General features: G+C 47.8%; 1 protein-coding gene across 9 annotated transcripts in view; it reads left to right on the top strand.

The window, feature by feature from the left end:
- RAD51B (RAD51 paralog B) overlaps positions 1-16143 on the top strand; it is a 528078-nt gene extending 511935 nt beyond the window's left edge. For 7 of the 9 annotated variants that reach the window (XM_084793549.1, XM_084793547.1, XM_084793545.1 and 4 more), the window contains one exon: positions 15889-16142. In XM_084793549.1, coding sequence (XP_084649675.1) covers positions 15889-15914 — 26 coding nt within the window. In that variant the 3' untranslated portion in view covers positions 15915-16142. Of the gene's footprint in view, positions 1-3200; positions 3644-15888 lie in introns of those variants that run through there. The other 2 variants (XM_084793544.1, XM_084793550.1) reach the window with 2 other exon arrangements.
- The last annotated feature ends 869 nt before the right edge of the window (positions 16144-17012 follow it).

The following is a 17012-nucleotide window of genomic DNA, read 5'->3' as shown; positions in this document are numbered from 1 at the left end:
CCTCGGAAGGTAGTGAGCCGATTTCTGTGCCATCGCATATATTTGTGAGGGTTTGGCTGATTTGCCTAGACTCTTTGTGCCTCTGTCAATTCTGCCTCCACAGCACATGTGTGCTCCGGGCATCTGCCTAGGGTTAGTGGTGAGAACTACTTCCCTGTTTAAAGTTCGCTGCACACACATGTCCTCTCACTCACCACTTTTCTCTCCAGGTAAGGAGACAGTTCCCACAGGTGAGGTGTGTCCACCGCTTCCCGGGTGGCTCTGGAGCCCTTTCCAAGCATCTAGCCTGGGCCTGAAGTGTAAGAAACTCGTGCCTTTGAGGCCTCCCCTGCTAAGCCCCTGTAGCCACCTACCTCTCAAGGTGGCTGGGTCTCTGGTGACATACTGCAGGCCAGTCACAAATCTTAAATCTTGATATTCTAAGCTCAAAGATGCATCAGTCAGACTGAGACAAAATCCCCTGAGGTCAGTTGGGTTGTAACCTTGCTGGGTTTAACCCTGGGTTAAACAGTGCTGCACAGCCCTGCCCGGAGAGCTCTCTCTTTCTCATACAGTACTACCAAGGAATGCAGCTCGGCCGGCATGTTTGCTCAGGAAACCCAGTGGCTTACAGCTCCATCACACCTCAGCTATCAGCATTGTTGTCTGAGCCCAGAATGACCCAGTATCTTGTCCTCCACCCATCCAGGCAGCAGCTAGAGTAGTGGTGAGAAAGGGAGCATCCTCTTCCTTGAGGACAGTTCCCCAGAAGCTACACACCTTCCCTTCTGCTTGCGTGATGTTGGCCAAGCTCCAGACGACACACTCAACAAGAAAAGTTGAAAATGTTATTAATCTGAGTGGTCCTGTGATCGAGTAACCGAGGGCCTCTACTGCTGTCACAGGAAGGAATTTCCCTGCTGCCTCCCCTTCGGAGGCCGGTTATAGAGATTGCAGGTCCGTAGTGCAGATCCTAGGGCGTTACAGCCTTGAAATGCAACATAAATACTGAAGGTATTAAAAAAAAAACCTCTGTCTCTTTCTCTTTGGTTTCAGAGGCTGTAGCAGAAGAGTAAGATACAGCAGTCAGTTACTCCACCAAAAATCCTGTCCCAGCCCACCCCTCTCTTTTAAGCAGGAAGTTCAGCACGTATATTAGTAGTATGGTCCGCAGAAACTAGAGCACGAACTTGGGTCCAAAGTCACAGACTAAACACATTTTTCTCCCAATTTTTTTTCCTGCCTACACTTTTGTTTTCTTTAAACACTGAGCGAAATGTCAGTTGAAATAAGGTTAGAGAAGGGGAAATCTTTCTTCTAAGGCCTGGACTACACTCAGGCTGCCCGAGCACTCCTTCTGTCGAATCTGGAAACCATTCCCGGAGTTAATAATTTGCATTTGCTAAGATGCCCAGGTAATAATACCAAAAGATGTTAAATCAATTCAGGTTGTTGATTTTCTTTGAAAATCACTTCCAAAAGGACTTGGCGTTCTTTCTAGAATGTGATTTAAGCTCCCTGATGGCTAGCTCAGTTCAGAACACACTAGTTGAACACCTATTGTTTACAAAGCTAGGTCCTCCAGATGCAGAGGCCTTATTGGGCAGGGGCAGAGTCCCTTCTTTTTATCTCAAAAGAAGAGATTGTTAGATAAATTTAATTGAAAACAAACTGACACCTGCTACAGAGGTTTGAACAGTGGGGCTGGAAAAAGATAAAGAGATAGATTCGCCCCAGCCTGGGATGATGAGGCAAGGCGCCTGAGAGCAAGGGACTTGAACTGGATTCAGCTGGCGAATACTGACAAAAAACCCACATCCCATTGTCTCTTGACAGGGGCCTGTGTCTTTTGCTGTTTGAGGATAGATTTTGGGGACGCCGGAGAATGCTGCTTAGTTCTATCACTAACACTGATTGGTGACAAATGTTGGATCATGTTGACTAATGTGTTCTAAATGGATTGACTCAACAATAAAGGGACCACTGAGAGTCAAGAGTTCAGGTCCTGAATCTCACCCTTGCAATGAGATGCAATGCAAATCACTTTGCCTCTTCCTCCTTCTCTTTTTTCCCTTTCTGTTTGCTTTACTTTGTTTTATTAGTCCATTAAAACGTGTTCCTACTAAGCACCCAGTAAGTTACCTTGACTAGTAAGTGCTTTCCAAACGTCAAGGGTGACTGAAGTGTGGAGCAAAGGCTTATATAACCTTAGTTTATTTCATAATCCATACCAAATCAGACCGTCCATCACACGCTGCTCACCAACCATGCAAAACTTCCATTTCCTCACACATGCCATGGGAACCAACAAAGAGTGACCTGCACTCACAACACTGACAAATAGAGGAGCTTTTGAGAAATCTTTCCGTCTACCTACTGGGGCGCCTGTGCCCCTGGACAACAAACATCACCACAAAACTAAGCGCTCGCATTGCAGGCATAGCTCTTTCTCTCTTTTGACATCTCCCCAGCTGGACTGCTTGAGAACCTGGCCTTCCATGTCCAGATGTTTACTGAATTCTGAAGCCCCCGCCCCAAAAGGGCCCAAATTCTTTTGTTGCTCTTCAAATCATTTCCCACAGAGACTGACCAATGTCCTGAAGGAGGCCTTCAATAGGGAGGATAAATGAAGGCAGATGAAGACACGGCCCCCTGAGGCTTGCCCGCAACCACTCTAACAAAGGGCCAGAGGCACAACCTTGTAAGGAGTGTTTTGGTCAGGGGCGTCCCTATGAGAGGCCAAGTCTCCCCTACAGGGCTGTTTTCAAAGGCTATCATCATAGTGGAAGTACCCAGCATTTGTAAAGGGCTGTGGTGTGCTAGGAGGAAGCATAAAAACGTCTAAATCTTGGCCCCCAGCCTTTGGTGAGGGTGTTCTGAGGCCACAGATGGCAGCTGGCTTTCTCAGGGGAAACTTGGGGGGTAACAGAAAGCCAAAGAGGGGCTCCTGTGTCCTTGGATGTGTCTTCTCCCCTCCCCCCCCCCCCAGTATAGACAAACTTACCCCTTTTGCCTGTGGCTGTTGGCAGTCAAGCCAGAGTTGCTGGACCTTAACACTGACTGGGCCATTGCTGGGTGTCTCTGGGACATGCAGTGGTTGGCTCCATGGGCGAGGGCTGCCGCTGCATGGAAAGCTTTGTTCAGGTTACAAGTGGGACTAGTACATTTCATGACAGCATTTTCTTTTTAAGCTTTCCCTTTCTCTCTCTCTTTCCTTTTAGGCTAAGAATGGCCATAGGGATACTGTGACCTTTGTCCAGAGCTGATGGGGGTGTGATTTGTGAAATGAAATAGGACGGTGCTGCTTGGGAAAAGGAACCGGAAGCCGACATAATGAGGATTAATTGGTTGGTTGCTATTGAGACGGAAACAGTGATTTCAGACCCAGAAGGGAAGATGAAGATGAAGAAGCCTTTGTCCAGACTGGAGATGCGGAGGCGAGGGGCTCTACCCGCACGGGATGTGGGCAGCCATAATAATAATTTGCACGTACATAGCACCTTTCAACCGTGCACCTCAAAGCGGTTTAGCCACATTAATTAATTAAGCCCACAGTCCCCCTGGGGAGTTGAGGAGGGGGACTAACAAGATTTGTAATTACAGAAGGGAGCATTTCCGAATAAAGCATTGTCCAGCAAATAAAGAAGAATAGGTGTACAAAGAATCGGGGTCTCCAAACAGTAACTGATTCACAAATGAAATCGGGGAACCACGGGGAAAGCCGGAGGCGGGCGTGCGTGGGGGTCTGCTCTCCTGTCAGAGGGAGGTCTGCGGCCTCAGAACTCACTGACAGGCTCAGGTCCGACTTCGAGAAGCAGAGCTTGCATGGTATTACTGTTGTTTGGAAGGCCATTAGTGGCGTAGCCATTGTTAGGTATAAATTCACGTTCCACTGGTGCATTGTGTGCAGCCTTGCAGAACAAAGAATGAGATTCTTGCAGTATTTAATAAAGGATGGAGTGGTTTCTTTAGAGTTGAAGCCCAAAGCTAGAGCACTCAATTAGCAAATAAATCAATTGGTGACCCATGGAGTAATTCAGTCCTTTCCCTCAGATGCCCAGCCCACCAGTTCCCACTGCTCTGAGGCTCCTAGCTCGGCTGGTTCAGTGCAATGTTTGGGGGGCTTAAGCCCCTTCAAAGTCAAGTTTTGGATCTTCCCAGGGCTAGCAGAATAGCTCAGCTGATAAGGACACTTGCCACTAAGCCTGATGACCTGTGTTCAAACCCCAGAGTCCACATGTTGGAAGGAAAGAACCAGTTCCCCAAAGTTGTCTTCTGAGCTCTACACATACACATTACACACACAAAAGGAACAAAAGAGAGAGGAAGATGAAGGAAAGGGAAAGAGAAGAATGAAGGAATAAATATAAACTTAGTGAGATATGGGCCTGGGACTCAACATATAAATCAAGCTGTCTGAACCCCTATTTCCTAGTCCTGGAATTAAAGGCATATACCACTGTGCCCAACTATAAAGTTATTTTTAACAGCAATCTTTCCAGCCTCTGGCACCGTATCATCTAAGCTGCACTTTGTGCTGCTCCCACTTCAGAAATTTTAAATCTCATAGGAGCTATGGTAAGGATTATATCTTATCCCCTGCCTCCTATTGGTGCCCAATAGGATGCTACGAAAAAAATAAGGCAAGGATGCTTAAAGACTGACTCTTCTAACAAATTAGCAATATAAAGTAATGGAACATACGCTCCTCTCAATAATAAAAGCACAAGAAAACTCATTCTAATGACTGTACTACAAAGCAGAATGAAGTCGCATGGCAAGTAAAGATGATGCTCCCTGCTGCAGGGGTCAGGCAGGTCCTCTTACTGTGCCGGAAGCATGTTCCTGAGGAGCCATCAGCCATGCTGGGTATGAGGGAGCAGGGAGGCTTTGTGGAGGTCTGGAAGAAGCTGCCGAGGCAGACGCTCCAGATGAAGCCTTGTGCTTTTACCGAGAGGCATTTTGAGAACTCGTGGTTTTCCATAAAATGCTTGTGCAAACCAAGCTGAGTTTTGCAGTTGATTAAATATACATTTCTGTTCTTATGTTCGTGTGTTCTTATGACACGAATTGGCTAACATCAGACAACAGAGGAGTGTTTCAGAAGATGGTGATGAGGTTTAGTATACACTAGCCCCGTATACAAGGAAACAACACAAGGAAGATTGATGTGTGTGCCAGGCCCCCCGCCCCCTGCCTTTCCTCTGAGGAGCTCATAAAACCTAGCCAGCTTTCCCCTGAAGTGGGTCATAAAGACTTCAGCCTAGAGGTGCCCTCCCTGGGCCCTGAGGAAAGGAATGTTCTTATCTCTCAAGGCACAGGGATGAAGAGAAGGATCTGAGCAAACAGACCAGCTGTATCTGCCCCCTACTTTACAGCCATTAGATCATACCCGCTAATCCGCCAAGCATACTGCTGTCTACTCTCCTTAAAAAGAAAAGAAAGGGGAAAAAAACCCTCATGTTTTCCTGTTTCTTTGGGTCTCCATTTCTGAGGACTCTGTGCCATATAAAACATACTAGATAAATGTGTATGCTTTCCTCTTGTTAATCTGTCTTTTGCCATTGAGGACTCACCATGGTCCTTGCCATGGGGAAGGAGAAAGTACCAATGTTTCTTGCCTACACTTTCTGGTACCCAGCACAGAGAGGCTGAGGCCCTCCTCTTGAGTTTACAGATGAGATCGTTGGACAACTGACCAAAAGCCAGTGGTGTAAGAATTCTTACTAGGTCAGCTCTCCCAGGTCTGTCTGCAATGCCTTCAGATGATGCCTGCGGAAGATGCATGCAGATGAAGCCTGCAGACAATACCTGCAGATGATGCCTGCAGAAGATGCATGCAGATGAAGCCTGCAGGCAATACCTGCAGATGATGCGTGCAGAAGATGCCTGCAGAAGATGCCTGCAGATGATGCCTGCAGATGATGCCTGCAGATGATGCCTGCAGATGATGCCTGCAGAAGATGCCTGCAGAAGATGCCTGCAGATGATGTCTGCAGAAGATGCCTGCAGATGATGCCTGCAGAAGATGCCTGCAGATGATGCCTGCAGAAGATGCCTGCAGATGATGCCTGCAGATGATGCCTGCAGATGATGCCTGCAGGTAGAGGATGGTGGAGAGTGCTTCCCTTCTCATGCTTCCACTTACTAGGGCCCCCCACTAATTCCGTTTTTCATATGCAGGCAGCCCTCTTCAGGCTGGAGAGCCACAAGAATATGGCTGCAGGAACCTGCACCTAGTGATGGTAGCTCTTAGGATAGTCTCTTTGTCTTCCCTTCTTATTTCCTTTCTTTGGGGGCAGTCTTGAGTCCAGCAAGAGCTGTCTTTTTGTCTCTTTTTTGGGGACACATTTCCTCCAATGTTTACAACACACACACACACACACACACACACACACACACACACACACACACCACACCACACCACACCACACATGCAAAGGGATATACAGAGATACAGACAGACGGACGGACGGACAGACGCACGCACGCACCCACGCACACCCTTACTCACCATACCACCCATGCAGAGAGATAAACAGAGGAACAGACAGACACACACACACAACACCACCCATGCAGAAAGATACACAGAGAGACACAGACAGACAGACAGACAGACACACACACACATACACACACCACACCATACCACCCATGCAGAGAGAGACACAGACATACACACATATTGTTTTGTGTTCTGCATCACTCAATAGGTACCTTTGGTTTGAAGGAAGAAAAGAGTACTTCCTCCTGTCAAGCTGGCTTTGTTGTAGGACTCCCATCTGTGAACCTTGTGAGGAAAAGGTAACATTTTGTTCACTTTAGGAAAAATGTTGTTTGTTCTCTACTGCTCTTGCTTGGATTCCCTCTCTGCTTTGACTAAACAAAAAGAGAAAAGCAAAGTGCTCCATATATAAAAATGGGTCATTTCAAAGCATCTGAGAGGGTATAACAAAAGTGACCCACACACATACCTAAAATGTGACCATCTGGCTACGTACTTCATCCTGGAGACTCCTGTTGGGTTTTTTTTTGTTTTGGTTTGGTTTTGCTTGGTTTGATTTTAGGTTTTGACCCCAGAAAGTTCTGAGAAGTCTATACCCAGGGGTTGACAAATCCACACAGTCCTCTCCTGCTCTGAGGGTCCCCTGACCTCTGCTACATGCCGTGCTGCTGCAACAGGCCATGGCTCCACAGGAGAGAAGACACAGCTGAGAACCTGCCAGGCTGGTGTACCCAGGATGTGCCAGTGGGGTAGCTTGTATTATTGTTCCTTTTACTGGTGATGTCATTCCCGGGTATTTTGGTTTATCTGTTATGTATATAAACCTCTCTGTGGGGGAAAGGGATAGCACTTTGCTGTCCCCTGTTGAGGTACTTCAGTCCTGGGGAAGTTTCAGAAAACCTGGATTAATCCAGACGTGCTGAGCACTACACATGCTGTCTTTTAAACTCTGTGCTGTGAGGAAAACAAAGTTGCTTAGTCAGGATTGCAAAAATATGTCTGCCAAAGCTCACATTGCCCAGAGAGAATTCTAGAAGCAGAGGATCAGGCTTTAGTGAATAAGGAAGAAACAAATGGAAGCAGGAAGTACAAAAGGTCTGACTCTGAGGCCTGATCTTGGGTCTTGGCAGCACCCAGCAGTGTCAGGCACCATATGCTTGGTTTCAGTCTTACACACATCATGTTGGTCCCACAGCTGTGGAAGGACCACCCTTATGCCACGGAAGAGCTCACACTTCAACACCACAGGTCTCTTTACAGATAGAAGGAAGGACCCATCGGACTTCTCAGTCAAATAGGCTAAGAGTGACAGAAAACACAATGCTTGCTTCCCTGAATTCTGCTCAAGACAGCAATCAGATGAAACATGTATTTTCTAGCACCCCATACAGGCCTGGGGGGAAAGAAAATCTACAAATCATCAAGGATAAATCAGAAGAGATTTTAATTTGCTGCCCAAATACCAGGGTCTGTGTGAGCCTGAGAGACTCCAGACATGCCCCGCTCTGTGTGGGGACTCCATGTTGTACTTTGGTGTCAACTGCTCTTCTACATTGTCACTTCGGGGGAGAATGGGGATTTGCAAAGGCAGCAAGAGTGCTGAGAAGAAGGCTCAGCAGCCAAGAACATGTGCTGCTCTCCAGGACCCACAACAGGCAACACACACACACACACACACACACACACACACACTTACTTAAAAAGAAATCAAGCACTAATGATTAAGTTCTCCCCCACCCCAGCCCCCCAAGAAATGACACACGTGTCGGATTTCCCACTCATGTAGCCTCGCCTGAAGGGAGCAGGAGCCAACAAACTCCCCTGATGAGGACTCAATATAGTAGTGACCACACAAACATCTGCCTCAGTGGACTGGCCTGGGTCTCCTCTCAGTCCATCCCTCCCTCCTGGATCACTTGGCGTATGTCAGTGATCTCTGTGGAACGGTGCAGAGGGAGGGCGACCTCTTTGAAAGAGAGGTAGAACCAGGGAGGACCAATTCACTCAGTACTTCCCTCCCCCTGCTGCTGGGGAAAAGAAGAGTGAGCTAAAAGGAGCCACGGCCTGCTCTGCTGATACTCTGAAGATAAACCCAGGACAATCTTGCTCTGCGGGGAAAGGTTTCTGGAAGTGTGCCTCCATTCCTCCCTTCTTACCAGACATGATTCAGAGTCCCTGTAAAGCCCCGTGACTTCCAGAAGGCAGCTCTCCCTCCGGGGGGGGGGGGGAGGGGGGGAGGGGGGCAAATGCTTTCCCTTATTATTCCCGATCATGACTCCCTGCTCTGAGTGGATCCTGTCCATGTGTTTTCAGTCAAGTGCCGATGGCAGCCTTGTGGGGGGGGGGAAGGGTGGGGGGGTAAGGGGGGCAGGGGGGAGGGGGAAGGGGGGTGGGGAGGGCAGACATTTCCAAGAGGCTGTGGACATAATAGATGAGGCCTGTATTGACAAGAGCTGTCCTTAGTTTTCATTCCACTTCAACCTTCCTGAGCCCTGAAATCAGAGATGAGAAAATGATGAACCAGCACAGCGGCCACACCCCTTCCCTTCCTTTGGGTAAAAAGACACGACTTTCGGGCTCCCCCTCCCACCAAGATAGTCATGGATCTGAAACCTAGTAACGTGAGAAGAACTTCGTTGGACCAAACCATTTATTTTTTGTGGATGCCAAGACCTTCCTTTCTCTGGACCTAAGCTTGGTCTTAGCTTACTCCGACATTCCCGAGAGCAAAGGGAGAAATGAGGCTTCCAGTACACAAAAGTCTCACTCCAAGTACAGAGGCCACAAAACAGCTTCCAAGTAAGCCCCGTAGTGTTGGCCACGTCTGTTAAGACAGCCAGCCTGTGCTCTCTTCCCAAAGCAACCCACCTACAGAGAACGCATGCTCTCTATGAGAGAAGTTGGGGGTCTTTTCATTCAGAAAGCAGGTATTAATTCCCTCCGGTAAAAGGTGATGTGTTGTTAAGGACAGGAGGCAATGCCTTTAGGATTGGGGGCATCCTGGGAACTCACTGTCCTGCAGGCTGCAGTTCCACTTGCTTCCTGGGGCTTCAGTTACATGTGGCTCCTATATTTCAGCCTTTCAGCTACAGCCCTCCCCGGTAGCCCACTCTCCTGGGTATGTGTGTGTGTGTTGGGGGGGGGGGGCGGTAAAATTCCTAAAAAAGAGCTTGATTGGCTCAGCCTTCTCTTATTGTATCTCAGCACTACTGGTCACTAGTTAGCCTCGGTTGTGGGCTGGAGGAGTAATTGAAACCGTTTGCCTGTGGCAGCAGAAGGTGCGAGCAAGGTTGCTTACACCAGAGGGGTTTGAGAGGGGCCAAGGCAGAGAAGCCCTTTAAGAGGATTCTGCATGGCTACCCAGTCTCTCATTCTCTCCTTTCTCCCCTACCTGACCCTTACGCCCCATCACAGCCAAAAACATTTTATTCTTTCTCCGTCTCCCAACCCGTCTGGTCCACATTAGCATGGACTCTGTTTACATGCCCGGTCACAGAGATCTCGAACTGGCAGCGAAGCTCTTGAGAGTTGTTTAAGAATACAGGGAAATAGAGATGAAAATAAACCCCTTTCTGCTAAGGAAAATCCTGTTTCCCTCCCTGAGCCCCGCCCCCAGTCCTTAGAGTAATTTCCAGTTTCCCAAAATCACAAGTGTTAAGAGGTGCTTCCGCCGAGGAGCCCTGGCAGAGCTGATGGGAAGATCTTCCTTTTCCATTCATGTCCCCGGTCCCTGGTGCCAGGTTCTGAACTAAAAGGACCCAAGCAATTTGCTTTCGAACTGAGCTTTGGAACACAACTGAGGGACTCGTTTTCTGGATAAAGTTTTTGCCAACTGTGTTCTCCCAAAAAATGCCCAAACCCTTTGAAGTCATTCACAAATCTTCCTGCTTTCGGAAGGCTAGTCATGTGTGTTCGCTATCCTTTCAACCATTTCAAGTTGTTCTGTGTCTGAGCTCAGACACCCAAGGACCAGGGGGAAAGTTGAATTGCAACCTTGATTTCCCATGTAGTCACTAGCTGGTACTAACTTCTGTGTCTTATCAGATAGCTGAAGGTCCACCGCAGTCTGCCTTCAAATTCTAGTATTTCCATATTCTTTGGAGTGGCCATGAGGTTATGGGTGAAACAGAAGTAAACCTAACCAAACCAGGTGCCCTGCCCTGCCCTGCCCTGAGCTCTGGGTATGTCGGCGCCGATCAGGTCATCAGTCAGTCTCTTTATGTTACTGTCACTTTAACCTACTGATTAAGAGCATAACCGCCATGGTAACTGGCTGCGGTTCCTAACCTGCTGTCCTGGGATAGGAGAGCTGACCCTTCTGGATCACTTCCAGATCCCCTGCTCATTCCACTTAGAGTCTGAAGTTGATGTCTGTTGCCATTGGCTGTCCTCTGAGACCCAAGAACCCATCTGGGCTTTGTCCAGCCTCTCATGCCAGCACCACCATCCAAACTCCACAGTCATTTCCAATTGGACAGCTGGGAGGTTGATGCAGAGACGGAGCAGAAGCCAGCTTGGCTTTCCCCCAGTTCCCTAGGCCCCTCCGGGGTTAATCAGCCAGCATCTTTGTATCGATAGCATGAGTCTAAATATAACACCTGGTAAGACCCACAGGAAGGCTGAAGGGGAAATGGATGTTGCAGAAATCATTCTGACAATTGCTGTTTAAGCTAGACTCTGAATCTCTGCATTAAAAACTACCCCCATTCAACCCAATCAACCAGCTCAGTAGACCTGTAGCTCTGAGTATTCCCTCAATATTTTGTGCTTGGTATTTTCCGTGTTCCATAGGTTCCTTATGCTGTGACCTTTAAGACAAGTCACCCCATGTTGGCACATAGGATTTAGCGAGGGGGATCCAAGTTCATATTTCTTTTGTGGCATCTCAGCCCCTTTTCCATCCTCAGAGCCCAAACTGGCACAAATGACCTCGGGCACTGGGGAGTTACACCAGGAAAGGGGAAAGTGTGAGATGCGATCAAGGTGGACGGAGGGCACATCAAAAGGAGCTCCCTGCTGTAGTGTGTTCAGGCTAGCATGAGGGTGAGGGGACCATACCACTATGTGGTTTAAACACCAGAGATGAGCTTTCTCAGAGCTCTGGGCACTGGAGTTCCAAGGGGACAGGGGTCTCCTGAAGCCTCTGACCATGGTTTGCAGACAGATGGAGACATCTGTGAGGCCTCTGGCCTTGCTCTGCAGATAGATCCCTTCTCTTTGTGTCTTTGCATGACTTTCTACTGTCCGTGAGTCCCCACTGCCTCCTCCACTTAAAAAGGTATCACTCCTGTTCGATTTAACATGACCCTTCTGACCACCACAACCTTACTTATCCCCTTCTTAAAATTTGTTTTCATTCTTTTATTTTGGGTTGTTTTGTTACTTGAGACATGATCTCACTGTCTGTCCCTGGCTCACCTCACTCTCACTGTGTGGCCCACCCAGGTCTTAAAATTGTGGCAGTCTTCCTGCCTCAGCCTCCCAAAGTGCCGAGACAACACTCCGAGACTTAGCTATCTCTTTTTAAAAGGTGAGCGCTCCAAATAAAGTCACATAGGGCATTAGTGTTTCAACATGAGTTCTGAGGTGCCACAGTTTGATCTATAACACACTTACCTGCTCTCTTCAACAGGTTATCTCCTATCCTTTGACGCCGCCCTTACCTAAAACATGAAGGCATCACTGTGCCTTTTGAAACTTGCTAAGAGAGGGAGGGAGGGGTACACAGGGAAGAAGAATGAAAAGACGGTCATGTATGGTTGGGTGAAAGAGGTTGAACTAGGCCCTGATGTTGAGCTCTGGTCTTAGTTCAAGGAGCTCAGTTTTTCTAAGAATTAATCCATTTATTCAAAGTTCCCTTGCTGGGAATAGTGGCTCCCAGTTCTTCAGAAACTGAGACAGGAGGATTGGTGTGAGTTTGAGGTCAGACTGGGCTATGGTGTAAGATCTAGGCTAGCCTGGACTACAGAATAAGACCTTTTTCTTTTGTTTTGGCTAAGTGGTAGGTGGTATCCCTGAACGAACCTGTTTTGGTTTTTGTTGTTGTTGTTGTTGTTGTTTTCATAAATAAATAAGTCCCTACCCTCGATATCCTGTTAGATAATAAAATTCCTCATTTCCCAGCCTCAATATGAATAATGTGCCTCCTGCCTTCAGGAGGACTCATACTCAGTGCCCCCTCCTTGTTTCTTCTTGTTCATCTTCCATCAACTGACCCTCCTCACTGCCTGTGCATTCCTGCCCTTCTTCTCCTGTCTAGTCTCTCGCCTCTACTGCAAAACCTAACTATGCGGTCCTTTCTTGAAAAAGGCCTTCCTTAAAACCTTCAACAAGTGTGACTGAAGACGCTTGTAACAGCTCAGCAGCCTCCACTTTGTGGGAGACTTGCTGCCCAGACACCTGATTTTTTATGAGAAAATCCAGAGATTGAATGTTAGCTAAAATATTCCTTACGTTTTATGTGAATTTGGAAATTCAGACATTGTGAGATACCATGCAAGACAAATAGACCTGTTCGAGGTGGAGATGCATCCTGGAGGGAGCCAGATTTCCTCTCTTGGAAGCTAATATGTGGCGTTATCACGTAAGGATGGATACATGTGGCTAAGAATCTAGGTCCTGGGTAGACTTCCTGGGTTCACAATCTAGTCCACCCCTTACTACCATTGTACCTTTGGCCGTTATCTGTGTCACTCAGAGTCGTTGGGAGGTTACAATTAATTAATTCATGCCGGCACCTAGAACAGCGTCTCTCTGCCCAGTAAGAAAGGCAGCGCTGTAAGTCAGTACTGGTAGGACCACTGGATGTCCTCATCTCTGAAATGAGAGTTTCATGAGAGCAAAAGGAGGATGTGTAAGGTTAACCATGTTCTCCAGCCACTGCAGTAATGGGCCTCGGACGCAGGGTAGCACACAGGCTAAGAAAATGCTCCACCACTGAATCACAGGCCCACTCTCTGACCCTCTCCATCCCACTGCACCACCCTACCCCACTGGACCCTGCCCTCTCATTAGCTTTGATCCTGTTCCTGTAAGTGGAGAACAGCCTCCCCAGTGCAGGCCTGGGGAGCCCTAGGAAGACAAGGGGGGCGTGATGATAATAGAGACTCCCTTCTTCTTCCTAGGAATGTGCTCTTAGGATGTCCTCTTAAAAGCTGGCCAGGGCCTCATGTTGGCACACACCTTTAGTCTCAGAACTTGGGAGGCAGATACAGGTGGATCTCTGTGAGTTCGAGGTTGGCCTGGTTTACTTAGAGAGTGTCCCAGGTCAGCCAGAGCTACATATCCCTTGTCTTTAAAAAAATAAATAAATAAATAAAAATGTGGTGAGTTTTTCTTTCCTTGTTTTAATTTACTATGACAAATTTAAACAGAAAAAGAGAAACTAATGTAATTAACACCCAGATAGCCTTACCTAGACTTAATTATTGTTTCACTTGGTGAATTTTTCTGCCAGATACATGGGAGAGAATGTGACAGGGGCATGGCAAGGAAGTGGGGTAAAGAGAGTTACCAAGTTACTGAACCAGAGAGCTGGCAACACTAGCTCCCTCAACTACTATGAAACTTTAAAAGAAACCAAGAACAAGTCAGCAGTGAATCAAGAAAGGATTTTTTAAAAAATGATTTGAGCCAGTGGTGCAGGACTGTAATCCCCGCACTTGGGGAGGCAGAGGCAAGCAGATCTCTGTTAGTTCGAGGCCAGCCTGGTCTACATAGTAAGTCCAGGACAATCAAGGCTACACAGAGAACCCTGTCACATAAAACCAGAAAAGAAAAAAATAGTTTGTTACTGCTTTCAATTAAAAAAAAGAATAGTTTGTTACTACTTTCAATAAAGTGATATGTGTGTGTGTGTGTGTGTGTGTGTGTCTGTGTCTGTGTGTGTGTATGTGTGTGTGTGTGTGTGTGTGAGAGAGAGAGAGAGAGAGAGAGAGAGAGAGAGAGAGAGAGAGAGAGAGAGAGAGAAAGATTTTAGGCTGGACACAGCAGGGCCTGCCTATAACTCTAACACTTAGGAGGCAGCAGCAGGAATTGTCAGGGGTTCTAGGCTAACCTCAGCTACATGGGTTAAGATTAAGGTGGACTCTGTAAAACCCTGTCTCAAATTGCAGCACACACCCACCCAATATTCTCATTTACTGCTATTTTTAAGGTTTTAATTTTTCACTTGTGAAATTTATGAAGACTTTGAATTGAAAAATGTCTCTGTTGGGAAGATGTCAAACTGATACTAGTAGGTCCTGAGGAGTCTGGTAAACTTGGAGTGACAGAAATAAAAAATGAATGGCTTTTAAAAATACAAATACTACGGACTCAAAAAAGAAAAAAAGTATATCCCACTGTCAACAATTGCTTCCTGGCAAAGCACTTAAAGGGGTCTCTATTCTAAACCTATGGCCCATTTCTCAACATCAGCTATCACTTCTCCCAGGGCCGGAGGGTGAGAGCAACTACACTCCACTTTAAAATGCTATTATTCAGACTCCTCATTATTTCAGCTGACATTCCTTCTCAACTGGGGCAGACCATCAAAGCTCTATTGTACTGAGAACCTCGAATCCAGCACAAAGGCTGTGGGGTGGGCTATGGAGGGAAAGGAAACGTGGCACAGAGGGAGGGCAAAGTGCACCCAAGGCTGGAAGGGGCTGGGGAGGAGAGGAATGCTGGTGGACCAACAGGGGGACACAAGGAGGTGTGTGGAGGGAGGAGAAGGCAGAGCCAGCAGTGTGGCAGGCCTTCCACGGCTGGCAACGGGGGGAGGGAGCTGAGGAGCCTTGGCTGTAAAACTGTTGCTTAAGCTCCATCAGATTAGCGTGGTAGAAACAAAGCCGGGTGGCAAGTTTTTCTCCAGAGTTTAAAAAAAAAAAATGCTAGTGAACAAGGAAAGGCAAAAGTGTCCCCTCACTTCCTTCCTGGAGCTGCCCAGGATTCTCCTTTTCAGTCACCCTGGACCCACCAGGAAGTCCAGCCCCGCCCCCACAGGCCTCTGGCCTGAGCCCCAGACCTGGCTGACAGGTCTGTCTGTCTCTGGTCAGTGTCTGGCAAAGACCCCCTTCAGGTGTTTCTTCTTTCCCTGGGCGACTAGATGTGGGCTATACGGTGTGGGGTGTGCTAGGTGGTGGGCACTGGTCACAGTTGAGGCACAGGGCAGAGAAGGATCTTCTGAAGTGTGAAGACGGGGCCAACACCCACACACTTTCACTGCCCAGCTGTGACTTATAAATAGCACACAGTAAGACTCAGAAGGTGATTTGAGCCTAAGGCAACACCCCCCCCCATTTTTTTCCTGCATGAGAATACTCCTCAGGCCCACAGGATCAATCGATGAACAAGTCCTTGCACCCAGCCACGTACCTGTGCACTGTAAGGACATAATGCTTAGCCCTCTTGTCCTCTAGCTCTGGGCTCTCAGAGAGCACCGTGACCTCCCCACAAGGAACAGTTCTCGGTGACACAGAGCAGAATTCACCAAGAGACCTGAGAAGACCACAATACAGAAGACTGGAGGTTGGAGCCTGGGTGCTGGCAGCGACCCATTCTGTTTTGCGACATGAATCCAAAGGCTTCGTCCCTCTGCCCCAAACGTTGAAGTGACTGCCTTTTTACTCAGTCCCCCACAGGACACCCACCAGAACCTTCTTCCCTGTCTTTTCTTCTCCTGCTCAGACATACCATGCTGCAGCCGATGGCTGCTGGTTCCTCCCCTCTCGCATGCTCCCCGTCAACTCCCTTCCCCCTCCCCAGATACTGTATGACTCTCAATCTGTTCAATAAAATGTTACCATCACCGTGCAGCCCACCCTGCTTACAATCCCAGCCCTCCTTGTCCCCGTTTATGCTCATGAAACACTTGTTGCACAAAAAGTTGTAAATAGCTTGCAGTGTTGACCCTTCCTTCATTGGGTATCCCCCATGCTATTAGATAGGCTATTAGATAGACGGCAGCCATCTTTGATCCATTTGCTGATGTGTCCTAAGGCTCTGCAGCCTCATCAGGCATGTGAGGGACAGTCAGCAACTAAGCTGGGTCTGCCTTAAAAGGCAGGATGTAAAACCAATACAAGAAAGGCCATTCTAGTGGACGGGGAATGTGAGCTCCAGATTCCTCACACCGTCCCTGCTGGCTCTCCACAGAATGCCCGAAATTCAAGCGAGCAAACGTGAAAAACTCTACACATTGTTCTTATATGTGAAGCCATTTTTGTTTTTATACGTGAAGCCATTTTTGAGGCTATAAAGTGCTGTGTAATATCAGGTCTGAAGGCCTGGAACAAGGAACTACACACAGTAGGTTCCCAGCTGGCACAGATAGTAATGGGGAGGAACTGCACACAGTAGGTTCCCAGCTGACACAGATAGTAAAGGGGAGGAACTGCACACAGTAGGTCCCCAGCTGGCACAGATAGTAAAGGGGAGAAACTGCACACAGTAGGTCCCCAGCTGGCACAGATAGTAAAGGGGAGGAACTGCACACAGTAGGTCCCCAGCTGGCACAGATAGTAAAGGGGAGGAACTGCACAGA

Source organism: Acomys minous (genome assembly GCF_964271855.1).
Source record: "Acomys minous genome assembly, chromosome: 8".
NCBI lineage: Eukaryota > Metazoa > Chordata > Mammalia > Rodentia > Muridae > Acomys > Acomys minous.
This window is presented reverse-complemented; position numbering and strand designations above follow the sequence as displayed.